Source organism: Neopsephotus bourkii, unplaced genomic scaffold, assembly GCF_033783945.1.
Source record: "Neopsephotus bourkii isolate Nb327-2 ecotype Australia unplaced genomic scaffold, CSIRO-AGI_Nbou_v1 NB_1468, whole genome shotgun sequence".
In the NCBI taxonomy this organism is placed as follows: domain Eukaryota; kingdom Metazoa; phylum Chordata; class Aves; order Psittaciformes; family Psittacidae; genus Neopsephotus; species Neopsephotus bourkii.
This window is the reverse complement of record NW_026901945.1, coordinates 151,220-172,334: the sequence shown is the minus strand read 5'-3', so window position 1 is coordinate 172,334 and position 21,115 is coordinate 151,220. Positions and strand designations below refer to the sequence as shown.

At 65.3% G+C, this 21,115-nt stretch overlaps 3 protein-coding genes across 7 annotated transcripts in view; 2 read left to right on the top strand and 1 right to left on the bottom strand.

Moving 5' to 3' along the window:
- HDAC8 (histone deacetylase 8) overlaps positions 1–21,115 on the top strand; it is a 60,420-nt gene that overhangs the window by 2,144 nt on the left and 37,161 nt on the right. The window lies entirely within an intron of this gene.
- SHROOM4 (shroom family member 4) lies at positions 1,111–12,260 on the bottom strand. 5 transcript variants are annotated; one of them, XM_061368933.1, is made up of 10 exons: positions 12,035–12,258; positions 8,575–8,726; positions 7,325–7,456; positions 4,813–6,799; positions 4,235–4,296; positions 3,237–3,830; positions 2,554–2,976; positions 2,295–2,478; positions 1,646–1,918; positions 1,111–1,570 (listed from the first exon to the last, which is right to left on the bottom strand). In XM_061368933.1, exons 1-10 carry the CDS (start codon positions 12,158–12,160, stop codon positions 1,301–1,303), a joined length of 4,203 nt encoding a protein of 1,400 aa, XP_061224917.1. In that variant the 5' UTR covers positions 12,161–12,258; the 3' UTR covers positions 1,111–1,300. The 5 variants fall into 5 exon arrangements, with proteins under 5 accessions (XP_061224917.1, XP_061224918.1, XP_061224919.1 ...); XM_061368934.1 differs by having other exon boundaries at positions 4,813–6,757; XM_061368935.1 differs by lacking the exons at positions 8,575–8,726; positions 12,035–12,258 and adding an exon at positions 8,122–8,553.
- On the top strand, positions 15,387–17,630 carry BMP15 (bone morphogenetic protein 15). The gene is made up of 2 exons (XM_061368925.1): positions 15,387–15,866; positions 16,309–17,630. Exons 1-2 carry the CDS (start codon positions 15,554–15,556, stop codon positions 17,082–17,084), a joined length of 1,089 nt encoding a protein of 362 aa, XP_061224909.1. The 5' UTR covers positions 15,387–15,553; the 3' UTR covers positions 17,085–17,630.

The window sequence follows — 21,115 nt, the reverse complement described above, 5'->3', positions numbered from 1 at the left end:
CCCCCGAGGGCAGCACAGCCCCAGAGCGTGTGCTTTGGTCCTAGCATTATCCCTGGGCAGGCAAAGGGGTGAGGGGCGCTGCGATGGGGACCCCCCACCTACGTGCAGAGCGCAGTGTTCGACGGGTGGGGGTGATGTGGAGGGCTGCTGCAGCACAGAGCAGACACACACGGGCACTGCCTGCACCCTGGGGCTGGGCTGCCCAGTTGTGGCCACCCCGAAAGGGGTTGAGGGCCACCCTGCATCTCCTAAATGCTTCCTTCCCCCTCCCCCACCCCAAGCTGCTGCTGGTTGCATGAAACCCCTGTGCAAAATTAGCATCAAGGCATCTTCCAATCCCATGGGGACATTCAGGCAGTAGCAGGGCAGGGGGTGACTCAGGGTGAGGTCCAAGCGCTCCCTGCACTTGCTGCAGCACAGGACAGGGGGTGACTCAGGGTGAGGTCCAAGCGCTCCCTGCACTTGCTGCAGCCCAGAGCAGGGGGACAGGCCCCCCCCTTCGTCATCAGTGTGTTTTTTCCTCTATTAATTCCTGCTGGTGCAGGGCAGAGGCTGGAGGCAAGGGCTGGGTGATGCCGGGTAGTCACTGCGCCCACAGCACTGGTCGCAGCGGATACCTGCAGCACCTGGCATCCCATCCCCTGGCAGGACACCATTCCAGGGGCACCCACCACGGTGTCCCCGGGGTGAGGTGTGCACCACACCCACCAGCACCAGCCTTGGCCACCTGCAGTGCCTCAGGCCGGTGGGGATCGGGTTAAGGACCTGCTGGCCAAGGCCATTGTTTTGGACACAATGGAGAGGAAGAAGGATGCTGGGGGGGCCAAAATTCCTCCAGCTCCCACCGGACAGATGGACAGAGCTGGACAAACAGACATGATGGAGGAAGAGTGAGGATGGTTTAACCCTTCCAGGCACTGCATGGCTATGCTCGGGGCACCCTGTGGGGATGTTTAAGGCACGTGGTGCAGCATCAGCCACGGGACAAGCACTGGTGTCCAGGACAAGGTGGAGGGAGCCCTGTGAACACACGGTAGACGGGGGAGCAGAAGGATCTGTCCATTTGGTCCTGCTGGGACACAGGTTGCTGGGTGGCCACAGAACCCAGAGCAGCTCAGTGGCACACACCCCCCCCCGCCAGTGCCTGAGCTGGCACCAGCTCCCCTGCTTTGTAAACTGGATAAATAAATAACAGACAGGGGCTGGACAGATGGACGGGTGCAGGGAGAGCCCCTGCAAGGCCAGATCCACTTTGGCAGCAAGCTGGGACCAGTGCCTGGGGGGGAGGCTGGACAGGGGGCTAGCAGTCCTTGGGGCCCTGCTTGAGGCTCTCACGCAAGCACCGGAGCTGCTCCTGACCCAGCTTGATCTTCTCCTCCAGCTCCCGCTGCTCAGCAATGAGGGCCGACTTCATCTTGACAAAGTGCTGGTAGTCCTGGAGGTGCTCGGCGGGCAAGTACCGTGCCACCATGGCACCCACCACCTCCTCCCGCCGCCCCACGTGCTCCTTCAGCTCCTTGGCATCCTCCAGCTGTGCCACCAGCAGCTGCTGCTTCTCCCGCAAGGCCACCTGTGGGCAAACAGGTACTGTTGGTGGGGTCCCTTGGCCTCGTGCCCCACAGTCACCCCCCTGCCCTGTGCCCACCTTGTCCTCAGCAGAGGCATGCGGCCCCAGGCTGCCCAGGGCACTCTCCACCCGGGCCAGGCGCCCGGAGAGGGACAGCAGGAGGTTGACCACCTTGTCCAGGTCACCCACAAAGAGGCGGTACTTGTCAAACTCCCCCGGGGTGCAGAGGGCCTGCAAGCGCGCAGCCACGTCCTCGCCCAGTGCCCCATTGGCGCTGATGTCCTCCTGCAGCCCCCGTTGCGCCTCCTGCAGCACCGCCAGCTTGCGACTCAGGCTCTCAATCAGCTGCAGCTGCCGGAGGGAGGGAAGGAAGGAGTCAGGGGTGATGGAGGACACCCCCGTTGAGACTGGGGGACTGGCACATGGGTGCAAGGGTGCCATCCACACTGGGCCCCACAGACCGCAAGCATCTGGTGATGCCCCTGGTTCCCATGAGCATCTCCTGACACTCCCAGGCCCCACAAGCACCCAACGCCACCACAGGTCCTCGCAAACACCCATCAACATCCCAGCCCCTGTGAGCATGCAGCAATGGCCCAAATACCCACAAGCATCCAGCAATGCCCACGGCTCCAACAAGCAACCAATGATGCCCCGGTCCCTGCAAGTATCTGGCAACAGCAGTGGAAAACCCTGAGGACATCGTTCCCAGCAGCACCCGCTTTACCTTCTTTTCCACCAGCTCATGGTCTGCCTCCTCCTCCTCCTCAGAGCTCCCCTCCACCACCTCTGGCAGCTCCTTCACCTTGCCAAGTGGCTCGGCTTTACCCCCTCCTGCACTGTAATACGCTGGGTAGCAGGCGGAGCTGGCGGCGCTCACAGGGGGTGGTGAGATGGGCTCGAAGCCCTGCCTGTGGGGACAGGGGCTCAGCGCTGGGGACGGTGGGGTGCAGCCCATCCTCAGCACAATGCCGCGCCATCCCTACCTGTCCTGCGCCAGGGTCTCCATGTGCCAGTCCTGCTGGAAACACTCCTGCCAGGCCTGCCGCTGCCCCGTCACCAGCACATCACCCACCACCTTGGTGGCTGTGCCAGGAGGGGCCGAGGGGGCCAGGATGCCAGCCAGAGAGCGGTCCCTGCCTGCCACATCCCACAGCAACTCCTCCGAGTCCACACGGCGGGGCTGGGGCTGGTTCCCCTGGCAGCCCACCCCCTCTGCCACTCCAGGGCTGGACTTAGGAGCCTTGGGGGCGGTAGGGCTGGAGTCACCATGCAGGGGCAGGGAGCGCTCACCCACCCTGCGGGGGCTGACCCAGTCCAGCTCCTGATTCCGGCCGAGCCTCTGGGGCTGCTCCTCCATCTCCCAGGGGTGCTTTGCCTTCAGCCGCTCCTCCCCGGCCCCTGCCGCCCTGCCAACATCCCACACGGGAGCACCCACATCAGCTCCCCTGCCCACCCATGGGCCAAGGGGACAGGCAGGACTGCTCCCACTCCAGGAAAAGAGGTCAGGAACACCCCGTACCCCAAGAAAATCCCACAACCTGGCCCAAGGGGTGGATTAGGATGGTTTGACACAGGGTTCAAACGGCCCCATGGCCCCAGAAGCACCCCCCGTGCCCAGGCTGAACCTGCAGCCCCGCTCCCACTGCTGCGCCACGGTGCCACTTGCCTGCAAATCTCAGCATCAGGCCCAGGAATTCTCTGGAGCGATCCGGGAGGCTCAGGCCGGGGCCAGGCACCTGGCAGGGCAGGGGGACGGGCAGCGAGAGCCCGGGATCGGCCCCCCTGCTCCCCGGTGAGGCTCTGCGAACGCTCTCGTGCAGCCTCAGTGATGCTGCGGGGCAGCACTGGGGCAGCGGTGAAGGCAGAGCTGTGCCCAGAACCATCCGGCAGGCGCTGGGATGTCCGGCGCTGCCTGTACTTCTCCCAGTTGGGGGGTGGTGGACGGGGAGGCGGGGGACCCTTCTTTTTGGGCATGGCAGCAGGGTCCAGCTTGGCCTGGAGCAGGTCCCTCTGGCTGCGGCTGCGGGGGCTGGCAGGCTCCAGGTTGAGGTGGCTCTCGGAGAAGGCTCTGCCTCGCAGCGGGCGGTGCAGGGGCTCTGGAGGGCTCTCAGGGGATCGGGTCAGGCGGTCACCATCCCACGACAGATCATGTGTAGAAGTGGCCCGGTAGCAGGGCAGCCACTCTGGCTCAGTGCTGCTCTCGAAGCAGGGGTGGAAGGGGCCAAGCCTTGGGAAGCCCAGTTGGTAGTGGGAGAGCTCACTGGGGAGAGAATGGGGCACCGATCTCCCAAGTCAGTCACACCACCCCCCCACCCCCCCCCCGAAGCACATGCCCTGCCTCGGCTACCAGCCACCAGCTGGCAGGAAAAGCCCAGGCTCTCCCATGACCCCATGCTGGGCATAGCCCCCCCAGAAACACCTCCAGACCCCTGAGCACGGACCCCTTTCCCTGCCTCAGGCACCTCCTCACAGCCCCTGGACCTGCTTGCCCAAGGCAGCACGTGTCCCAGCTCTGCAGGGTACAGCACAGCTATGGCTGGGGTGTTCAGGGAAGGACCTTGTACAGCACTGACCAAAACCCCAGCAGCTCCCACACCTCACTGGCAGAGATCGTCACCAAGTGGCATGCACATCCCGTCAGAGCAGCACGCAGCGTGTGCTCACCTGATGGACTGACTGGCTTTCCTGGTGATTGCTGGTGGCTCCCACTCATCCAGAGGAAATTCCTGTGTGGGAGAAACAGAACCATAGAGCAGTTTGAGTCACAAAAGACCTCAAGATCATCCAGTTCCAGCCCCTTGCCACGGGCAGGGACACCTCACCCTAGACCACATCTTTCAAGGTACTTCTGACCTGGGCTTGAACACTGCCAGGGATGAAGCATTCACCACCTCTTTGGGCAATCAGAACCAGTGCTTCCCCACGCTCACAATCAAGAACTTCTGCCTTTTGTCTAACCTGAACTTCCCCGGTTTCAGTTTGAACCCATCACCCCTTGTCCTATCCCTGCAGTCCCTGATGAAGAGTCCTCTGACACACAGGAGTAGAGGGAGCTTGAAAGTGAGGTCAGCATCCCCCTCCCCAGCACCACCTGGTCCATCCCCACCCAGGCACGGCAGGCACACAGGGGGTCTGCAGGGACCCCGGGGGCGCAGCAGCCCCCATCCCAACCCAGGGTCATGCTGCAGAGGTGCAGGGTGGTGCCAGCCCTGCTCGTGGCACAGCCCCAGGGTCTCACTCACCGGGGCAAAGGCTCTCCGGGGGGGCCAGGCATCACTCTCCTCCCGTCCGGGGCGCAGCGCCGGGCAGCAGCAGTCGGGGCAGCGTGCCCAGGGCTGCGGGTGGCAGCGGCAGGCGTGGCCACGGGGCAGCGGCCGGGGACACGGGTCCCCGCCGCAGTAGCGGCAGGGCTCAGGGTGCAGCGGGACCCCGTAGGGGTAGGAGAAGCCTCGCACGTACTCCAGCTCCCCCGGCCTCCCCAGCGCCTTGTAGCAGGGAGGCTGCTCCCGGCAGCACTCGGCGTAGGGGCCGGCAGAGGCAGAGCCAGGGCGGCCGGGCGAGGGAGCGCTGTAGGGCTGGTCCACGGGGAGGCGGCGAGGGTCGCTGCGCTCGAGCCCCGCGGGCTGGAAGGCACCGGGCTCACCCGCCGCAGATTTGCCGTGCCGGGGCGGCGCCGGCCGGCTGCTCTCCTCGAAGAACCGGCGGCGGTCGGCGAAGGGCAGGAGGACAGCCTCATCCCCGCCCCGTGCCGGGGAGCCGGGGGCTGCCGGGCCCTGCCCGTAGCCCTCCAGCTCGCCGGCGCTTGGCGAACGCCTCAGCGGCAGCTTTCGCTCTGGGGACCAGCGCCAGAGGCCCCGGCCAGTCGGCACCGGCCGCTCGGGAGACGAGAGCCCTTTGGGGACCGGGAGCGGGTCAGGGCTGGAGATGCCCCGGTCCCCCGAGCGGCCCGGGCTGCTGCCGCCCTCGCTCGGCGCGGGGCTGAGTCGCTCCGGCGGGGCGCGGGGTCCCTCCGCCGGCACGCTGCCCTCGGGGGGCTCCTCCGCCTCCTCCACCGGCTCCTCACCGGGCGGGGGGGCGCCGGCACCGCGACCCTTCTGCAGCTGGGCCTTGCGCCGCTGGATCTCGTTGCGCAGGCTGGTGGCGAAGCGGTCGCTGCGGCGGCGCAGCTGAGAGGAGCGGCGGGGAAGGCCCCCGGCCCGCCGGCCCCCAGCCCGGCTCTCCTCTTCCCCCGGCCCCTCCGTGCTGCGCACGGGGCTGGCTCCCGGCCCGTCCTGCCCGCAGGCTCGCTGCAGCTCCGGGCAGCAGCGGCACGCAGGGAGGCGGCAGCAGGACTCTGGGCAGAACTGTGGGTCCTGGGTAGCTCCTGGCCGGCTGCCCTCGGGGTGCAGCGGGGAGAGGGTCCAGCGGTGCCCATCAGAGGCCGGTGAGGCTCGCCCGCTGCCAGTGCCCACCTGAAGGGAGTGGAGCTGGGAGGCCAGGAGCTGCTCGGGAGCACTGTGCCGGTGCAGGATGTGGCCTTTGAGCGGGGAAAGCAGAGGGTTGTCACCTGCTGCCACAATATCTGGCACTCGGTGCGTGCTGCCATCCGGGTACAGCCGATCCCCAGGCTCCACACTCTCCCCCACAAGCAGCTCAGTTGCACACCGGTCTGGGTGGGAGCTCAGCATGTAATACTGGTCAGCAGAGAGACGGTCTTTCGTGGGGTACGGCACCGGTGTCCTACTGCCTGCCGCCTCTGCCTCCCCATCCCGCTGGCAGAGGAAGGTGTCGGAGATCCACCGGCCTTTGACGTGCAGCATGTCTGCTGCCACCGCAGCACGGCGCCGGTCACCTCCAGCAGCCGGGGCTGCCCGCAGGCTGTCCCTCCTCACGGGGGGCTGAGGGGGTACAGGCACCCGCAAGGCCTCTGGGTGCCGGCTGCTGGGCGGCTCAGAGCCCGTGGTCAGGTAGCGCCCGTCGGGGGCCTTGCAGGGGGCTTGGAGGCTGCAGTCAACAGAGGTGGCCTCCTCGGGGCGGAGCGAGAGGGCACAGTCCGATGCGATGGAGCTGGCGGAAAAGGAGCTGTAGGCCGAGTCCCTCTTGCTGTGGTACATGCCCTGGTCAACGGGTGAGGGGTCCCCTTCATAGTAGGCCTGGCCAGGCTGGTCCAGGCTGTCCATGCTCCCGATGGAGCTGCTCCGGTCGGTGCTGCAGTGCCGGGACAGCGGGTTCCACTGCAGGGACAGCTCACTGCTGCCCGGCCCCATGCCGGAGTTAGGGGTGCCTGCTGCCCCCCTCCCAGCACCCCACTAGCCCCTCTGATGGGTATGAGATCCCGGGGAGACAACATCCCACCACCACATCCCCTCTTCCCTCAGGATGGGGGGGCACAGGCCAGCACAGCCTCAACTTGCCCTCCACTCCGGGCTCGGGGCAGTGCTAGGGCTGCCTTGGCTCGGGCAGGGGAAGTGGGCATAGGGACATGGCATACATGGCTCTGGCCACTTGGGACCTGTCTACTCTGGCAGGGGTGTGGGGCACCAGGACTCAGCTCCTGGCCAGCCCCAGCAGAGCCACCGCCCCTTCCTGCCGGGAACGGAGGAGTAAACATGCAGGGAAAGGGCAGCGCCGTGGCAGGACGCAGGGGACGGATGCCTGACAGTGGTGTGGAATGAGCAAGCGAGCTCACGTCCCACACCCCCACCACAGCCCAAGCAGTGCCCTGTCCACCCCCTCCCTTGCGTGGGAACCCCATGGGTGGCTTCGGAGCCTCACCTGACATCACAGCCCGAGGGCCAGGAGAGGCTGAAGGCATCTGCAGGGCAGTGCATGGCAGGGGCATTGGGGCGGCTCTCGGTGAGCTTGGCCACGTGCCAGGAGTGGGGCCGGAGGACGGGCACGCTCCTCCTGCCAAGAGCAACAGCAGGAGAGGACAAGAATGGGGAGGAAGCCGGGCCGAGGAACCGGGGCTGAAGTCACTTCCTACGGGGCTTCCTGTCCCCCCAGGCCAGCGCCTGCTCAAGGGGAGATGGCGGTGAGGAGGGTCCAGCCCTGTAAGCCCCCAGCATTGGGCAGGGGGATCCCGCGGCTTCCCTATGGCTGCTGGGGCTCCCCTGACTGCAGCATCCCCGCTGCCAGCACCAATGGGGCACTGAGGACGTGGCCCCAGTGCAGCCCACGGGCAATGCCCTTGCAGAGTGAGGGTCCCCGACATATCCATGGGCCCCTGAGGCCACATCTGCAACCCCACTGCGAGCCTGACCTTCCCTCCTCATTCCTCTGTCCCTCAGCATCTGCAGCAAGCGCCAGCCACATCCCGTCCCCGGGAAGGGATCCTGTGCCAGGCCCCTCCCAGTCCCTGTGCCAGGCAGTCATGGGGGTCTCCAGTACCCCAGTACCTGCAGACAGCAATGTCCGCTGCCACTGCTCAGATGTGCAGGCAGATACCACCGCCTGTACCCTCCCAAGCACCCGGTGCTGTTCCAGCATCTGCCGGATGTGCGGAGAGGGTGGCAGTGACGAGCTGTGGGGTCAGCACAAGGGTCCCTCCTTCCTAGAGCCCCCAGACTCACCATGGATGATGCTGAGCCCCGCTACTGCCCCAGCCCCTGGGTGCTGCTGGATCTGGAGCCTGGTCGGGATGCAGCCAGGGAGTGGATGTGGGTTGCAGGGGGAGCGAGGGGGGGGCCCCCCCCCCCTACAGGGCCTTGGCCCTGCCTCCCCTTCCTTTCCCAGGCAGACAGCAGGCAGGCGGCAGGCAGGAAGGGAGAGGAGCGGCCAAGCTCGAGGATACCGCCCAGGCAGCGGCTGGCAAGCCTACTGCATTGCCTCTGCTCTGCGGGCAGCACCCGGGCCTGGGGAACCCCAACCCCAACCCCACCACGGGGTGCTTGCAGCCACGATGGGGCTGCCCCACGCCCCAGCTCAGCGCAGGGCGCCGCCGGGCTCCCATCGGTTCCCCAGACAGGGGATGCCCCCCCCAGCTTTGCCGCCCTCCCGTCCCCCCCACCCGCAGCGCCGCCAACCTGCGGACGATCATCTTCAGGGTGCGGTAAGAGCCCTTGATGAGGATCAGAGCCTCCTGGCGAGACCCGTAGAGCGGCGTCCCGCTGATGTTCACCAGTTCATCACCCGGCTGCAGCCTGTGGGACAGGGCAGCCTTGCCCCCTTCCTCTACCTGGGCAACAGAGAGGGGAGTCAGGGAGGGCAGAACCCCCAGAACAAGCTGGGGAGCACGCTGCTGTTGCTGCTGCTGGGTGCCAGGTGAGAAAGGGGCTTCAGAGAGGGGGTGCCTGTGCCCCAGGCACTGCAGAGGGATCTGCAGCACTGGGCTCCCCCCCCTGCCCCAGTCACATGAGTTTCTGAGCAAGGAAAAGGCACTGGAAAAGGGGGAGAAGAAAAATGTCCCGTACCAGCAGATTCCCCCGCAGGCACGGGCAGCACAAGGGCCCTTTGTACGATGTGGATGCCAGCCCCCCGCTGCTGCTCCCAGTCCTGTGTCAGCCCTGCCCCAGCACCCGCAATTAATTCAATGCCCAAAGGATGCCAGCACACCGCATACATCCAAGGGAGCCAGCGACAGGGGAAGCACCAACTGTGCCCGGCTCTGGCATGCACTTACTCCATCCTAGCACCCACAGCCAAGTACCCTGTATTGCCACAGCTTGGGAGACACAGGGCCATGGTGCTGCCAGCACGGAGGACCCCCAGCACATCCCCTCTGCCCCAGCAGGTAGGTGCAGTGCAGGCAGCCCTGGGATGAGCAGTGCCCCCCAGGTCAGGCAGAGTACCAAGTGCTGGCACTGATTGCTGCTCACGCTGCCACTCCCGATGGCCGGGCATTGCCATGCCCAGCCCCTCAAACCAGAAGGCTGGCAAGGAATCCCAGCTGCTAGGCTGCATGATGGCAGTGGCAGAGGGTACCTAAGGTGCCCTTTGCCCCCCAGGGGCCTAGCATGGATGTGGAGCTTGACCTGGACAGATGCTACAGCCCCCCGCAGCGTGATGAGAGGAGCTGGCCTGGCCACATGCAGGCACGTGCAGACTCCTGCGCCCACCCTGCCCACAGGCTCCTCACCCTGCCCTGCCATCCCAAGAAACAGGAGAGAAACAAGCTCTGCTGACAGTGCCTGCAGCACCATCTCTGCAGCCCAGCCTGGGAGTCAGCCAGGCCTCAATGCCTGGGGGCACCCACAGCTCCCCAGCAGGCCCCCATCATGCATGTGCCCTCAGGCACTCTGTCCCAGCCCTTGCACAGGGCAGGGCTCAGGGGGTATCCTGCTGTCCGTGGGCAACAGGGCACCAGGGGAACCAGGAAGGGGCTCATCCTGGCACTGCCCCATGGCTCTACGTGGCAAGGCTGTGCCCAGTACCCCACAGTTCTCCCATGTTTTCAGGCACCTGGGGACTGCAATGCCATGCCCAGGCTGGGCAGAGCCCAACGTGCCTGCTGTGCAGGCTGCTCTTCCACCCAGAAGTCAGCCTTGGGGCTGCCTTCCTAGGACAGGCCCCAGATGCCTGCAAGGGCTCCTGGTCCCATCATGAACTTGCTGGAGCACCTGGGTTTAACTCCTGCCATGCTGCTGCCCACCAACTGGCAGAGCAGGGGGCAGAGCAGGCTGCACCTTCATCGCAGTCCCTGTCCCCTGCCCGCTCACATGCCAACCCCATCCCTCCTGCCCCAGCCACGGGGCTGAGTCAGCTGTGAAGGGTGTCCCCCCAAGTGCAGGACACTGCCCGGGCTGCACCCGTGTCTGGATCACTGCATGTGCCAGGACAAACACAGTTCAGCCCTGGCATCGCTCACCAGGAGCTTAATCTGACAGAAACAGACCCTTGTTCTGCCTTTGCCACCAGTGAACTCAGCACAGGCAGCCGGGCCAGACCTGAGCACTTCCCTGTCACCAACCCCCCCGTGTTCACTCTGGGCCCTAATGGTGGGCACCAGCTGGCTCAGGACTATCTGCCTGCCCCTGAAGGGACTTGTTTTACAAGGAGTCACAGCCACGGCAGCTTTTGCACTGCACCCATCCTGCCTCCCCCTCAGACCTGTATCCATGCTCCCAGTGTGCCTGGCTAGGGAAGCCTGTGCTGGGGGGGGGGGGTGTTGCTGAGCGCCCCGCGTAGGGCCCGCAGCCGACACCAGCGCTGCCGTGGGAATCTGCCACAGGAAGGGATCCTGCGGGACGCGGGCTCAGAGCCCGAACGGTCCCGGGGAACACCGGGAGCCCCTTCCCCCTTCCGGCGCGAGGCCCCGGCTCCCCGCGCCGCTGGCGGGGGCTGCCCCCTCCTCGCACGGGGCTCGGCGGCAGAGCGGGCTCCCCGGGGGATCCTCCCCTGGAAGCACAGAGCGCTGAAACAAGCCCCCTTTGTCTGCAGAGCACACGCGGCGCGGCGGTCCGGCCGGGGAGCGCGGGGGGCGGCACCCCCCCCCCCCCCCGGGCCAGCTCTCAGCGGCTGTGGGCGCATCCCCGTCCCATTCCCTCCTCCAGCAGCCAGGACACCCAACGGGACCCACTGCCCCGAGACGCGGCAGCCGGTCGGGGGGCGGCGGCGGCCCTCCCCCGCCGGGCCCCCGCAGGGCCCCAGCTCCCGCCCACCGGCAGTGCCACCCCGGGCGCAGGGCAGGGACCGGAGCCACTTTTCCAGCTTCCCCAGCCAGACCACGCTGCTCGCGTCCCGGCGCAGGGTGTGGAGAGCCCCAGGGGGCAGCCAGCCCGGCTCGGGGCAGGCGGGCAGGCAGCCCCGGGGCCGCGGAACAGCCCGGCCCCGCCAGCACCCTGGCCCCGGCTGGACGGTGGCACCGGCGGGCGGGCAGCTAAATCACTCGGTTGCAGGGGCTTGGTGGGGTACCGGGTGCTGCCGGGCTCCTAGCGGGTCTGCAGGGAGGGCGATGTCCCGGCGAGGCCACGGCAGTCACTGACCCCCTCCGTGGCCAGGACGTCGCGGCCGTGGGGCCCCACCCTCGCTCTCCGCGCTCCTGACTGCAGAAGGGACCCGGACGGCCGGGCCCTGCGCCGCCCGCTCGGCGCCGCACCCCGATGCCAGCACCCCTCGTCCTGGCACGGCCCTGCCCAAGCGTTTCGCGGGTGCCCAAAAGGGACGGGCACAAGCGGGGGGGCTCGCCCCGCCCCGCCCCGGCTGAACTCTGCGGGACGGGAGCGGGACGGGGGGGGCCGCGGGAGCCGCCGTCAGCCCAACGGATGTGCCGGAGGAATTTCTTCCTGCCGCCGGGCCTGGGCTGTCCCTCCGCCCCCTCGACCCCCGCGGCCCCGCTCCCGCTCTCTCCCACGGCTTGCGGGTGGGACGTGGGTGTGGGTGATCACCACGGCCCGGCCCCGCAGACACGGGACACGCGACACCCCCGGCCGGGGCTCCCCGTGCCCCAGCGCTGCCTCGCACCCGGTATCGTCTCTCCCCTCGCCCCCGCGCCCCGCCACGGGTCAGAGGCCGCTGGCCGGGGAATGCCGCTGAGCCCCCGCGTACCTTGGACACGATGAGGGGCTCGCCGTGCTCCAGCCCGCCGCGCAGCGTGAAGCCCCAGGGCGCGCCCCCCTGCAGCTGCACATGCACGTACTGGGGGGCGCCGGGCCGCCCCTCGGCCCGCTCCATGGCCCCTACTGCCCCATCCCGGCCCGGCACCGCACGGCAGAGGAAATAACACCCCCGCCCGCCCGGGATGAGCGGCGCGGAGCCGAGCTGCGGGGCGGGGCGGAGCCGGCCCGGCACCGGGGCTGCCCCGCTGCCGCCAATGGGGCGCGGGGGGACGGCACGGCTCGGTGAAGCACGGTACAGCACCGCTAGGTACAGCTCTATTTGGCTGGCCTCGGCGCGGCTCAACGCAGCTCAGTTCAGCCCAGCCACGGCACAGCTCAGCACAGCACAGCTCAACTCATGGCATGGCTTCAGCACACACTGGCACAACACAGCACGGTGCTGCTCAGCTTGGCTTGGCACAGAACAGCTCTGTTCGGGCACCTGTACTGAGCTGCTTGGCTCAGCTTGGCACAGCCTGGCCATCAGGTTTTGACTCAGTTCAGCGCAGCCGAGCATGGCACGGTTCAGTGCAGTGCAACGTGGCACGGCACAGCCTGGCACAATTTGGCTCATCTTAGCATGGGATGGCAAAAGGGACAGCATGGGTTGGCTGGCCCAGCATGGATCAGCCTGGCATGGTTCAGTGCAGCTCAGCTCAGATCAGCTGGCACATTCTGTCATGGCTCGGCTCAGCATGGCATAGGCTGGCATAGCTCAGTTCGGTAGAGCATGGCACAACCAGTGTCCTGGCCTGCTTTGGCTCTACTTGGCCTGCTCAGGCTTCACTCAGTGCAGTTCAGCTTGGGTTGACACGGACAAGCAGGGCTGGCACATTTCAGGTCACCACAGCATGGTCTGGCCTGGATTAGCTTGGCCTGGCACGGTTCAGCACAGCATGAGCTGGTCTGGAGCAGCACAATATGGTGCCAGCAGGGACCAGCACCGTTGGGGCCAGCTCAGCACAACTCAGTTGGGCACAGCATGGCTTGCCTTGGCACAGCTCAGCCAAGCATGGTGGTGTGGTGTGGCCAAACGTTTAGGGATGAGGGGTGCCTGCTCGGGTGGTGGTCGGGTGATACAGCACCTGGCTGCTCCCTGCTGGCACTGGCACCCTTGTTGGCACCCAGAGCCCTGCTGCTGCAGGCAAGCTCACGCTGCCAGCTCCTGTCTGCCCCTCCAGGCTCCGGGGGCTGTGTGTGACAGTGTGGCCATGCTGCACCCCCCAGGCTCCGGGGGCTGTGTGTGACAGTGTGGCCATGCTGCACCCCCCAGGCTCCGGGCTGACACCACCACCCCACCCACACCACCCCCCACCCCACACCAACCACACCCACCCACCCCACACCACCACCCCCCAGGCTCCGGGGGCTGTGTGTGACAGTGTGGCCATGCTGCACCCCCCAGGCTCCGGGGGCTGTGTGTGACAGTGTGGCCATGCTGCACCCCCCAGGCTCCGGGGGCTGTGTGTGACAGTGTGGCCATGCTGCACCCCCCAGGCTCCGGGGGCTGTGTGTGACAGTGTGGCCATGCTGCACCCCCCAGGTTCCGGGGGCTGTGTGTGACAGTGTGGCCATGCTGCACCTCTGCCTTTCCACCACCAGGCCCTGGTCCAGGAGGGGAAACTGAGGCAGGGGAAGGAGGCGGCAAGCGGCATCTGGGGCTGTGGGAGTGAATCAGCAGCAGTTCCCCGGGGAGCCCAGGCGTCCCGCTCCTCCCCTTCCCGCCTGGGGCCACGGCTCTTACTCATCTCCTTCCCAGACAGAGCAGCCGGCCCGGAAAGCTCTGTGCTGCCAGCAGCGCCCGTGGCCCGGGCTGCCTGGGGGCTGGCTGGGCGCCCAGGGGGGTGGGCTTGTGGTGCCAGGCTGGCCACCTCCTCTCAGGCTGCCTGGCTCCAGCATGGGAAGGGTCCCTCGAGTTTTTCTTGTCAGCCCTAGTCCACCAGTGCCAGCCTTGAACCCTGACTGCACCCTGGCCAGCCCAGCTGCAGGTAGCCCAGTTCATGTGTCCCGTCCTTGTGCCACAGGGTCCCAGGGCAGGGGGTCAGGGCAGTCCCCAGGCTGTTTGTGGTACTGGAGCCCAGTCAGCAAGGATATATGGCCCGCCTTGCACTGTCTGGACTGACCCTCCTGCACTGCCCATGCCTCCCACTTAGCCTTTCCGCTCCCCCTTGCCATGCCCCTCACTCATGGCCGCTTCCTGCCATGCCTGGATTTTCCCATCCTCAGGCTCCGCTGCCCCCCTGCCCTTTCCCTGATGAGTAACCAGTGCTGCCCAGCCAAGCGTGAGGCTTTGCAGGCACTGTGCCCTGGCTTCTCACGTGGCCTCACACCCCATTAAGCACTTCTGCCCTCTCCCCATCCCAGCACCCCACAGTCATGCCAGCCCTTGCCTGTGCCTGCCTGGTACCAGAAAGGGGGGAAAACACCAACATCCCTTTTCCCACTCCCCCCATGTCCCTTTGCCTGCACCAGTGGTTCCCAAACAATGTGTCCACCCTGCCCGGCTCCCTCCATCCTAGCAGTAGAGCCGCAGTGTCCTAAGGAGCAGGGCACCATGCCCGCCGCTCTGCAGGGGGCACCACGTTGTGACCCCAGAGCCTGCCTCAGGCAAGCACCACCAGGCCACTGCAGCACCAGAGCTGGGGTGGACACGTCTCCCGTATGGGTAATGCTTCAAATACTGTACCAGCAAGAGCTGGGACAGACAAGCCCAGCACAGCTGCGCGGTGATGCCCACAGTGTGGGTACCACTGGCTGCACTCATCGCTGCTGGTAACTCTGCCCACCTATGTGTGCTGTGGGCTTGATGCCCATCTCTCAACTGGGGAAAGTGAGGCACTGGGCAGCCTGGCTGTGCCATGGGGCCTGCCTAGGCACAGGTACCGAGGCTCTGTGCCTGCTCTGGGCAGTGTCTCCCAGCTTGCAGCAACGGGCACAAAGGTGCTGAGCCCGCTGCCAGAGTCGGCATGGGTCAGGGGGCTCTCACCTTAGCAGATCGTCCCACCAGACTCCAGCCCCACTCCCCTGGGGATTTGGATGCTCCTGGCCCTTTAAACCTTGATTGGGACCGTGCCTTTAAAATGGACCCCTGGGGCAGGAGCTCTCACCCTGCAGGAGGAGGCTGGCCAGAAGCAGGTGGGCTGAGCAAACTGGTCTTCCCCACCCCACTCCCTGCCCCAGCACCTTTACCGCCCCAAGGCCAGGCGCTTGCCGGGTTGGTTTTGCCCTGGTCGGGGTTTTAGTCTGGAATTTGCACCCGTTTTTGCATCCTTGTGTTGTCCCCCGTCTCCCCCTCCCCCTTCTGTTTCTGAACAACAGAAGCAGCTGGTAGCACCCTGGGGTCCTTTTTCTGGTGCCAGCAACCAGCTCTGCCTCCCTACATGGGAGAAGCGTAACTGCAGGCTCCCCCTAATCCTGTTGCTGACCAGCCTCACCTTGTCCTGCTCACCCACCTCCCCCTACACCTATCATGGCTTTGCTCCATCACTTCACCAGCCTCCTCCTCCTTCTCGCTGTGCCCCTTTCCCGGGCTGCAAGCTGGTCCCCCCTGTCCCCCAGCGCCCCGCCTGCCGTCCCTGCTCTGCCCCTCCTGCAGGCCCTGCAAGCGCGGGCACCGGGCAGCCGGGGCTGGCAAGCAGGGCTAGCGGGTGGGCAACCCCTGCACTACATGCTGAGCCTGTACCGGCGCGCTGCTGACAGCGAGGGACGACCCCGCCGCAGCTTGGGTACCAACACCATCCGCCTGGTCCGGACCAGTCCCCATGGGGGCCAGCCCTGGGCAGGTAAGGGGCAGGCAGGCACCAAGGGCAGGGTGGGAGCTTAGCAGAGGTGGTGAAGTGGGTTTGAGCCCTGGGGTATCGCTGCCTGCCTCCTTCCCCCTGTTCACAGTGCTCCAGGCAGGGCTGGCACATCCACTGTGGGGTCCCCCTTGGCAGGGGGTCCTAGGGGTGAGATGGGCAAGGCACTGCCAGCGCCGCATGCTTCTCCCCTTCCCCTGCTGGGCAGCGGTGTCGGTGCAAAGGGTGGGACTTGCCCGAGGCGCTCTCTGCCCTTCACCCGGCAGGGGGGCTGTGGCACACAGCTGCTGGCTGCTGAGGTCTCCGTACAGCCCCGCGGCAGCAGCTCCCTGCTGGGTGCAGCCCTTCTGCCTGGGGGGGGGCTGTGCCGGGCCAGTGCCTGCTGTGCCCCACGGGAGCGGGGCCGCTGACTGCTGCTTCCCCCCAGGTCGCTGGTACGTACAGCCCCTCACCTACCGCCTGGGGGACCAGCCTGAGGCCGAGCACCTCCTCCGAGCCATCGTAGTGTACCTGCCGAGCCTGCCGCTGGCCCGTGGTCGCCTCCTCTGTGCCCTGGAGCTCTCAGACACTAGCAACGGACCCGGGGCGCTGCTCAGCCCTGTCGCCCGCCCCCGCCGCGGCTGGGCCGAAGCGGATGTCACCCCGTACCTGGTGCCAGGGAACGGCAGCGCAGGGAGCCTGGCACTGCGGCACGTCTGTGTACGTGCCGGCCGGGCCAGTGGCCACGATGCCCCCGTAGTCCCCAGCCACCCCTTCCTCCTCCTTTACCTCAACGACACCCAGGCTGGACTGGCATCTCTGGCGACAGAGCCCCATCGGCACCGGCGTGACACGGGGATACTGGCCCACGACCTGCCAGGCTACTTGCAGGAGCAGGAAGGGGAGAAGAGTGACTGCTCTCTGCGCCCCTTCCCCGTCAGCTTCGCCCAGCTGGGCTGGGACCACTGGATCATTGCTCCCCATCGCTACAACCCGCGCTACTGCAAGGGTGCCTGTCCCCGCCTGCTCCGCCACGACTACCACGCGCCCAACCATGCTGTGGTGCAAAGCTTTGTCCATCAGCTGGTGGATGCCAATGTGCCTTGGCCTTCCTGCGTCCCCTACCGCTACAGCCCCATCAGCGTTCTCATGATCGAGCGTGATGGCAGCATCCTCTACAAGGAGTATGAGAACATGATAGCAGAGTCCTGCACCTGCCGGTAATGCTGCCCGGGCACATTGCCCCAGGCTCTGCCTGACCCTGCCACACTGGACTCCAGGGATTGTCTTGCTCTGCCTGGGGTGATTTGTCTCCCTTCCCTGCGTGGCAACTCTTCTGCAGGAAGGTTTTACCATGGCAGTTTTATGTGAATTGTAGTGTTTTAAAGGCAGGCACCTGTGATAGGGTGGTTGCCCTGTGGCATCTGTCCTTCCTGCAGCCCCAAGGCTGCTGCCCGCTTCTGGGGGGCGGGAGGGCTTGGCTTGATGCTCCCGGGGGAGAGCTGTGTCCCTGAACTGGAGCATGAAGCTCCTAAGACGTGGCTGGGGATCTTCTGGTGGACCCAGGGCAGGGAGGGTGAGCAGCCCAGATGTTCCTGTGCTTGGCACCAAGCTGGTGTTATCAGTATCTGATGCAGTCTTGCCTGTGGGATTCCTTCCCACCTCATGTGCACCCAATCCTGTCTAGTCCCAGCTGCAGCTGCATCTCACTGGGCTGGGAATTGGGCTTGGTGGGGAGGGGGACCCATCTCCTGCCCAGTGGCTGTGCTCTGTGAGAGCTCTGTTCCCAGTGCTGGGGTCGGGCAGCTGCCTGTGCAGGCTCTGCCTGCTGCTTCCTCTGCCACCCTGATCCTGTCCTTCACCTCTTTAGCTTGCCCTCTAGCAGGGCTCAAGTCTCACGCTATCCCAGGGGTTGTGCCCCCAGTTGCGGTGTCTCTCTGCCTTCTTGCACTCTTGTTTCATGGGGCTTGGCCGCCCAGCTCGTGCCTGTTCCTGGAGGGGTTGGTCGCACTTCCAGCACTCCAGCCACCTGGCTTTCCTCTATTTATTGCTGACTGTGTAAAGAAATAAACTGATGGATTTTGCTAAAGACCATCTTGGCCTGCTCTTGCTCTGTCTCTGGGGTGCAGCGGGTTCCCCCCCTGGCTAGCTGGTGCAGACTGTGTTGCTGTGCAGCCACCCTTGTGCTTGTGCTGCAGAGGGTGGGTGCTTATCCCTGTTGTGTGCAAGAGTTAAAGCCCAGCTGGTTCAAGCAGAAGGGGTTGCTCTGGACCATAGGCCTGCCCTGGGTCAGGGAGGACCAGATCTGGCTGCAGGCAGCTGCAGTGGTGTGGCTGGGCACAAAAGATCCTCTTGTACCCCTATATGGGGCAGGTCCTGGGGGACCAAAGTGCTGCATCCCTCTGGGCTGTCTGACACCATGGCCAAGGCGTTTGGCTGCCAGGGTTATTTGGGGAAGGTGTCTGCAGGCAAACCTGCCTGTTCCAGGGCACAACACCCCATGTTTGCAAAGCTCCCCTTCTTTGAGCAGTGAGGCATGGGTAGCAGCAGTAATCCTTGTCCCCAGTGCTTGATGGCACTACTGGCTCAGCATCCTTGTCTTGTGGCTCTTGGCCTCTAGCACCATCTGTTATTTCTGTCCCAAGCTCTGTGGGGATGTTTCAGCACTTCTTCAACCTGTGGGTCTTTGCTGTGGGGAAGGGTGATGGTCAGCCTCCTGCCCTACCCGCCAGCTCCAGAGTTTCTTTCCCATCTTGACAGACTGAGAAGCTTCAGAGCCCTGTGATCGTCTCCTGCCTCTGGGCACACATCCTGCCAGGAGGCCTGCGGAGGGAAACCACTTCTGCTTTGTTGGATGCTCCTGGACCTGACCCCAGAGGGAAGATTTTCCCTTGTCAGTCATTAAATGTGTGCGGTGGGTTCATCCAGGCAAGCCATGAGGAAAGGCACAGGAGCTGGGCATACTCCTCCCAGCCCTGGACATCACTAGATGCCAGCGCCTGGTGCTGCCCGTGGCTCAGACCTGTAACCGGGCCTGCTGTGAGCATCGCTCAAACCTGCTGGGTGACCAGAAGCAGATGAGCACTGGGTTTTGTCCCAGCCCTGTGTCCTTGCATGCACTGTGCTGGTGGGCTCTCGTGCCCATTGGGCTGGACACCTTTGGGCACCCGAAGGTGCTGAGGGGCTGCACCAGCAGTGTGATTTCCTCCACACTGATAGTGGGGCTTGTGCTGCCAAAGGGATGGAGGACCTGCAAGAGCCACTGTCCTTGGCTGACCGCGGCATCGTGCCAGTACCAGCACCAGGGCTGTCAGGGCAGAGCCGTGCAGAGGGTGCAGGGCTCCCGGCTTGGTGCCCTGGGGCGCCTCTGGGTCATGGAAGGGTGACATGGGGCCATCCTGCCACCTGTGGCCATTCAAATAGTTGTGCAGGGCTGTCACCTGGAGGAGCAGTGCCCAGCAGCAGCACTGACTGCTAGAGCTAACAGCACCATGGCAGCCTTGGCCCCTGGGTGCTGCAGGAGTCCTGGGTGGGGACAAGGGGCAAGTGCCCCCCCGGCTGCCCCGCATGACACCCATCTGGAGGACGGTGGGCAGCAGACCCCTGGGTGCCCACTGCCACCACAGCCTCAAGTGTTACCAGGGCCTGCAGGTGAGCAGGGACCCCTGCTTGTCCCCTGCATTACCCCTGCCCAGCCTCACCTGCACTCCTGGGACCACACGTATCTGTCTCTACATTGTGTCCAGCCCTGGCACCTGCCCATGTACCCCAGTGTCCCCATCCCTGGGGCCTCACAAGTACCCCAATCCCTTCAGCCTCCTCAGCTTCGGGAGTTCTCCACCCTGGGACATGACCCCACTCTCTGCTCTCCTCAGACCAGGGACCTTACAGCCACCCCAGGCCCACTGTGTCCCCATCCCAGTGCCCCAGCCTGTGCAGCCCCATGGCCAAGCCTCAGCAGCAGCCAGTTTTGTTCCCAGCCGAGAGATGCCTCTCCCCAGGGACTCTGGCACAGTGCTCATGGCCACTCTGCCCCACAGGGCCGGGCGCTGTGCCCCACCACAGTGCAAGTGCTGACAGCCACCAGCAGCCCCAGGAGTTTCCACCCTGCACTGGGGCCACCGGAGACCAGAGTGCACAGTGCATTTATTGCCAGGACAGGGCTCCTCAGCAGACACATGTACCCTGGCAGCCCTGGGGAAGGACTGTGCCACAGAGCCCCTGGGGCACTGCTGTGGCTCAGACACTCCAGATGCTCCATGCAGGTAATAAACCCGCTGCTCCCTGCCTGTGTCCAGCAGCTTCCTGCCCTGCCTGTGCAAAGATGAACAGGTTACACAGGGGCTACCCTATGCCCGAGGGTGGCATGGGGTGGCACAGGGGCTCCTGCCTCTTGCCCAGTGGGTGCTGAGTCCACTACAGCCCTCGCTTGCCCCCCACCTGCCCTGATGGGGAGAGGGATGCTGGGAACCCCCAGGAGCCCAGTGCACCTCTGCGTTGCCAATGTGCCTGTGTGTGTATTTGTGCATAGGCACACATCTGCTTGTGCCTATACATGTAGGTGTGTACCTATGTGCCTATGTCTGTGCATGTGCATGCATATTATTATGTATGTGCATGGGAATGTGTGTGTGCTTGTGTGTATGTATGTCTACACATGTATACGTATGTCTATTCATGTGTGTGTATACGTGGGTATGTATATGTGTGTACACATGTGAATGTACATATGTGTGCATGTGGATGTATTCCTGTCTCTGTATGTGTATATGTGTGGAGGCCTGTATGTGCCACGTGTGTATGTGCTGTGTACTCATGGAAGTGCACGAGTCAGTACACATGCACAGGTGTGTACACACGTGTGCGCATGGATGCACGTGTTTCCGCCGGTAGGTGTATGTGCAGGTGTACATGTCCATGCCGCTGTGTGCCTCTCCACACTGATGCACACATCCATGTCTCTGGCCATACTCCGCTCTGTCCCTCCCTGCACCCGCCCTGGCCCGCGTGTCCCTGGGTCCGCACACTCCCGGTGTCCGCCCGCCTCCCTCCGCTCCCACCGCCTGGCCGCCGGGGACCCCCGGAGCTGGGTCCTGACCGCTCCGTAGTGAGCGTCCGGCGGGCCCGGACCGCCGCCGCCGGCCTGAAGCGCTGAGCAGCGCGGACCGAGAGCGCGGACCGGCGCAGACGGGGAGGCCGCTCCTACGGTGCCGCGGTGCTCAAGGCAGTGCTGGGGCGGCAACGAGCAGGCGGTG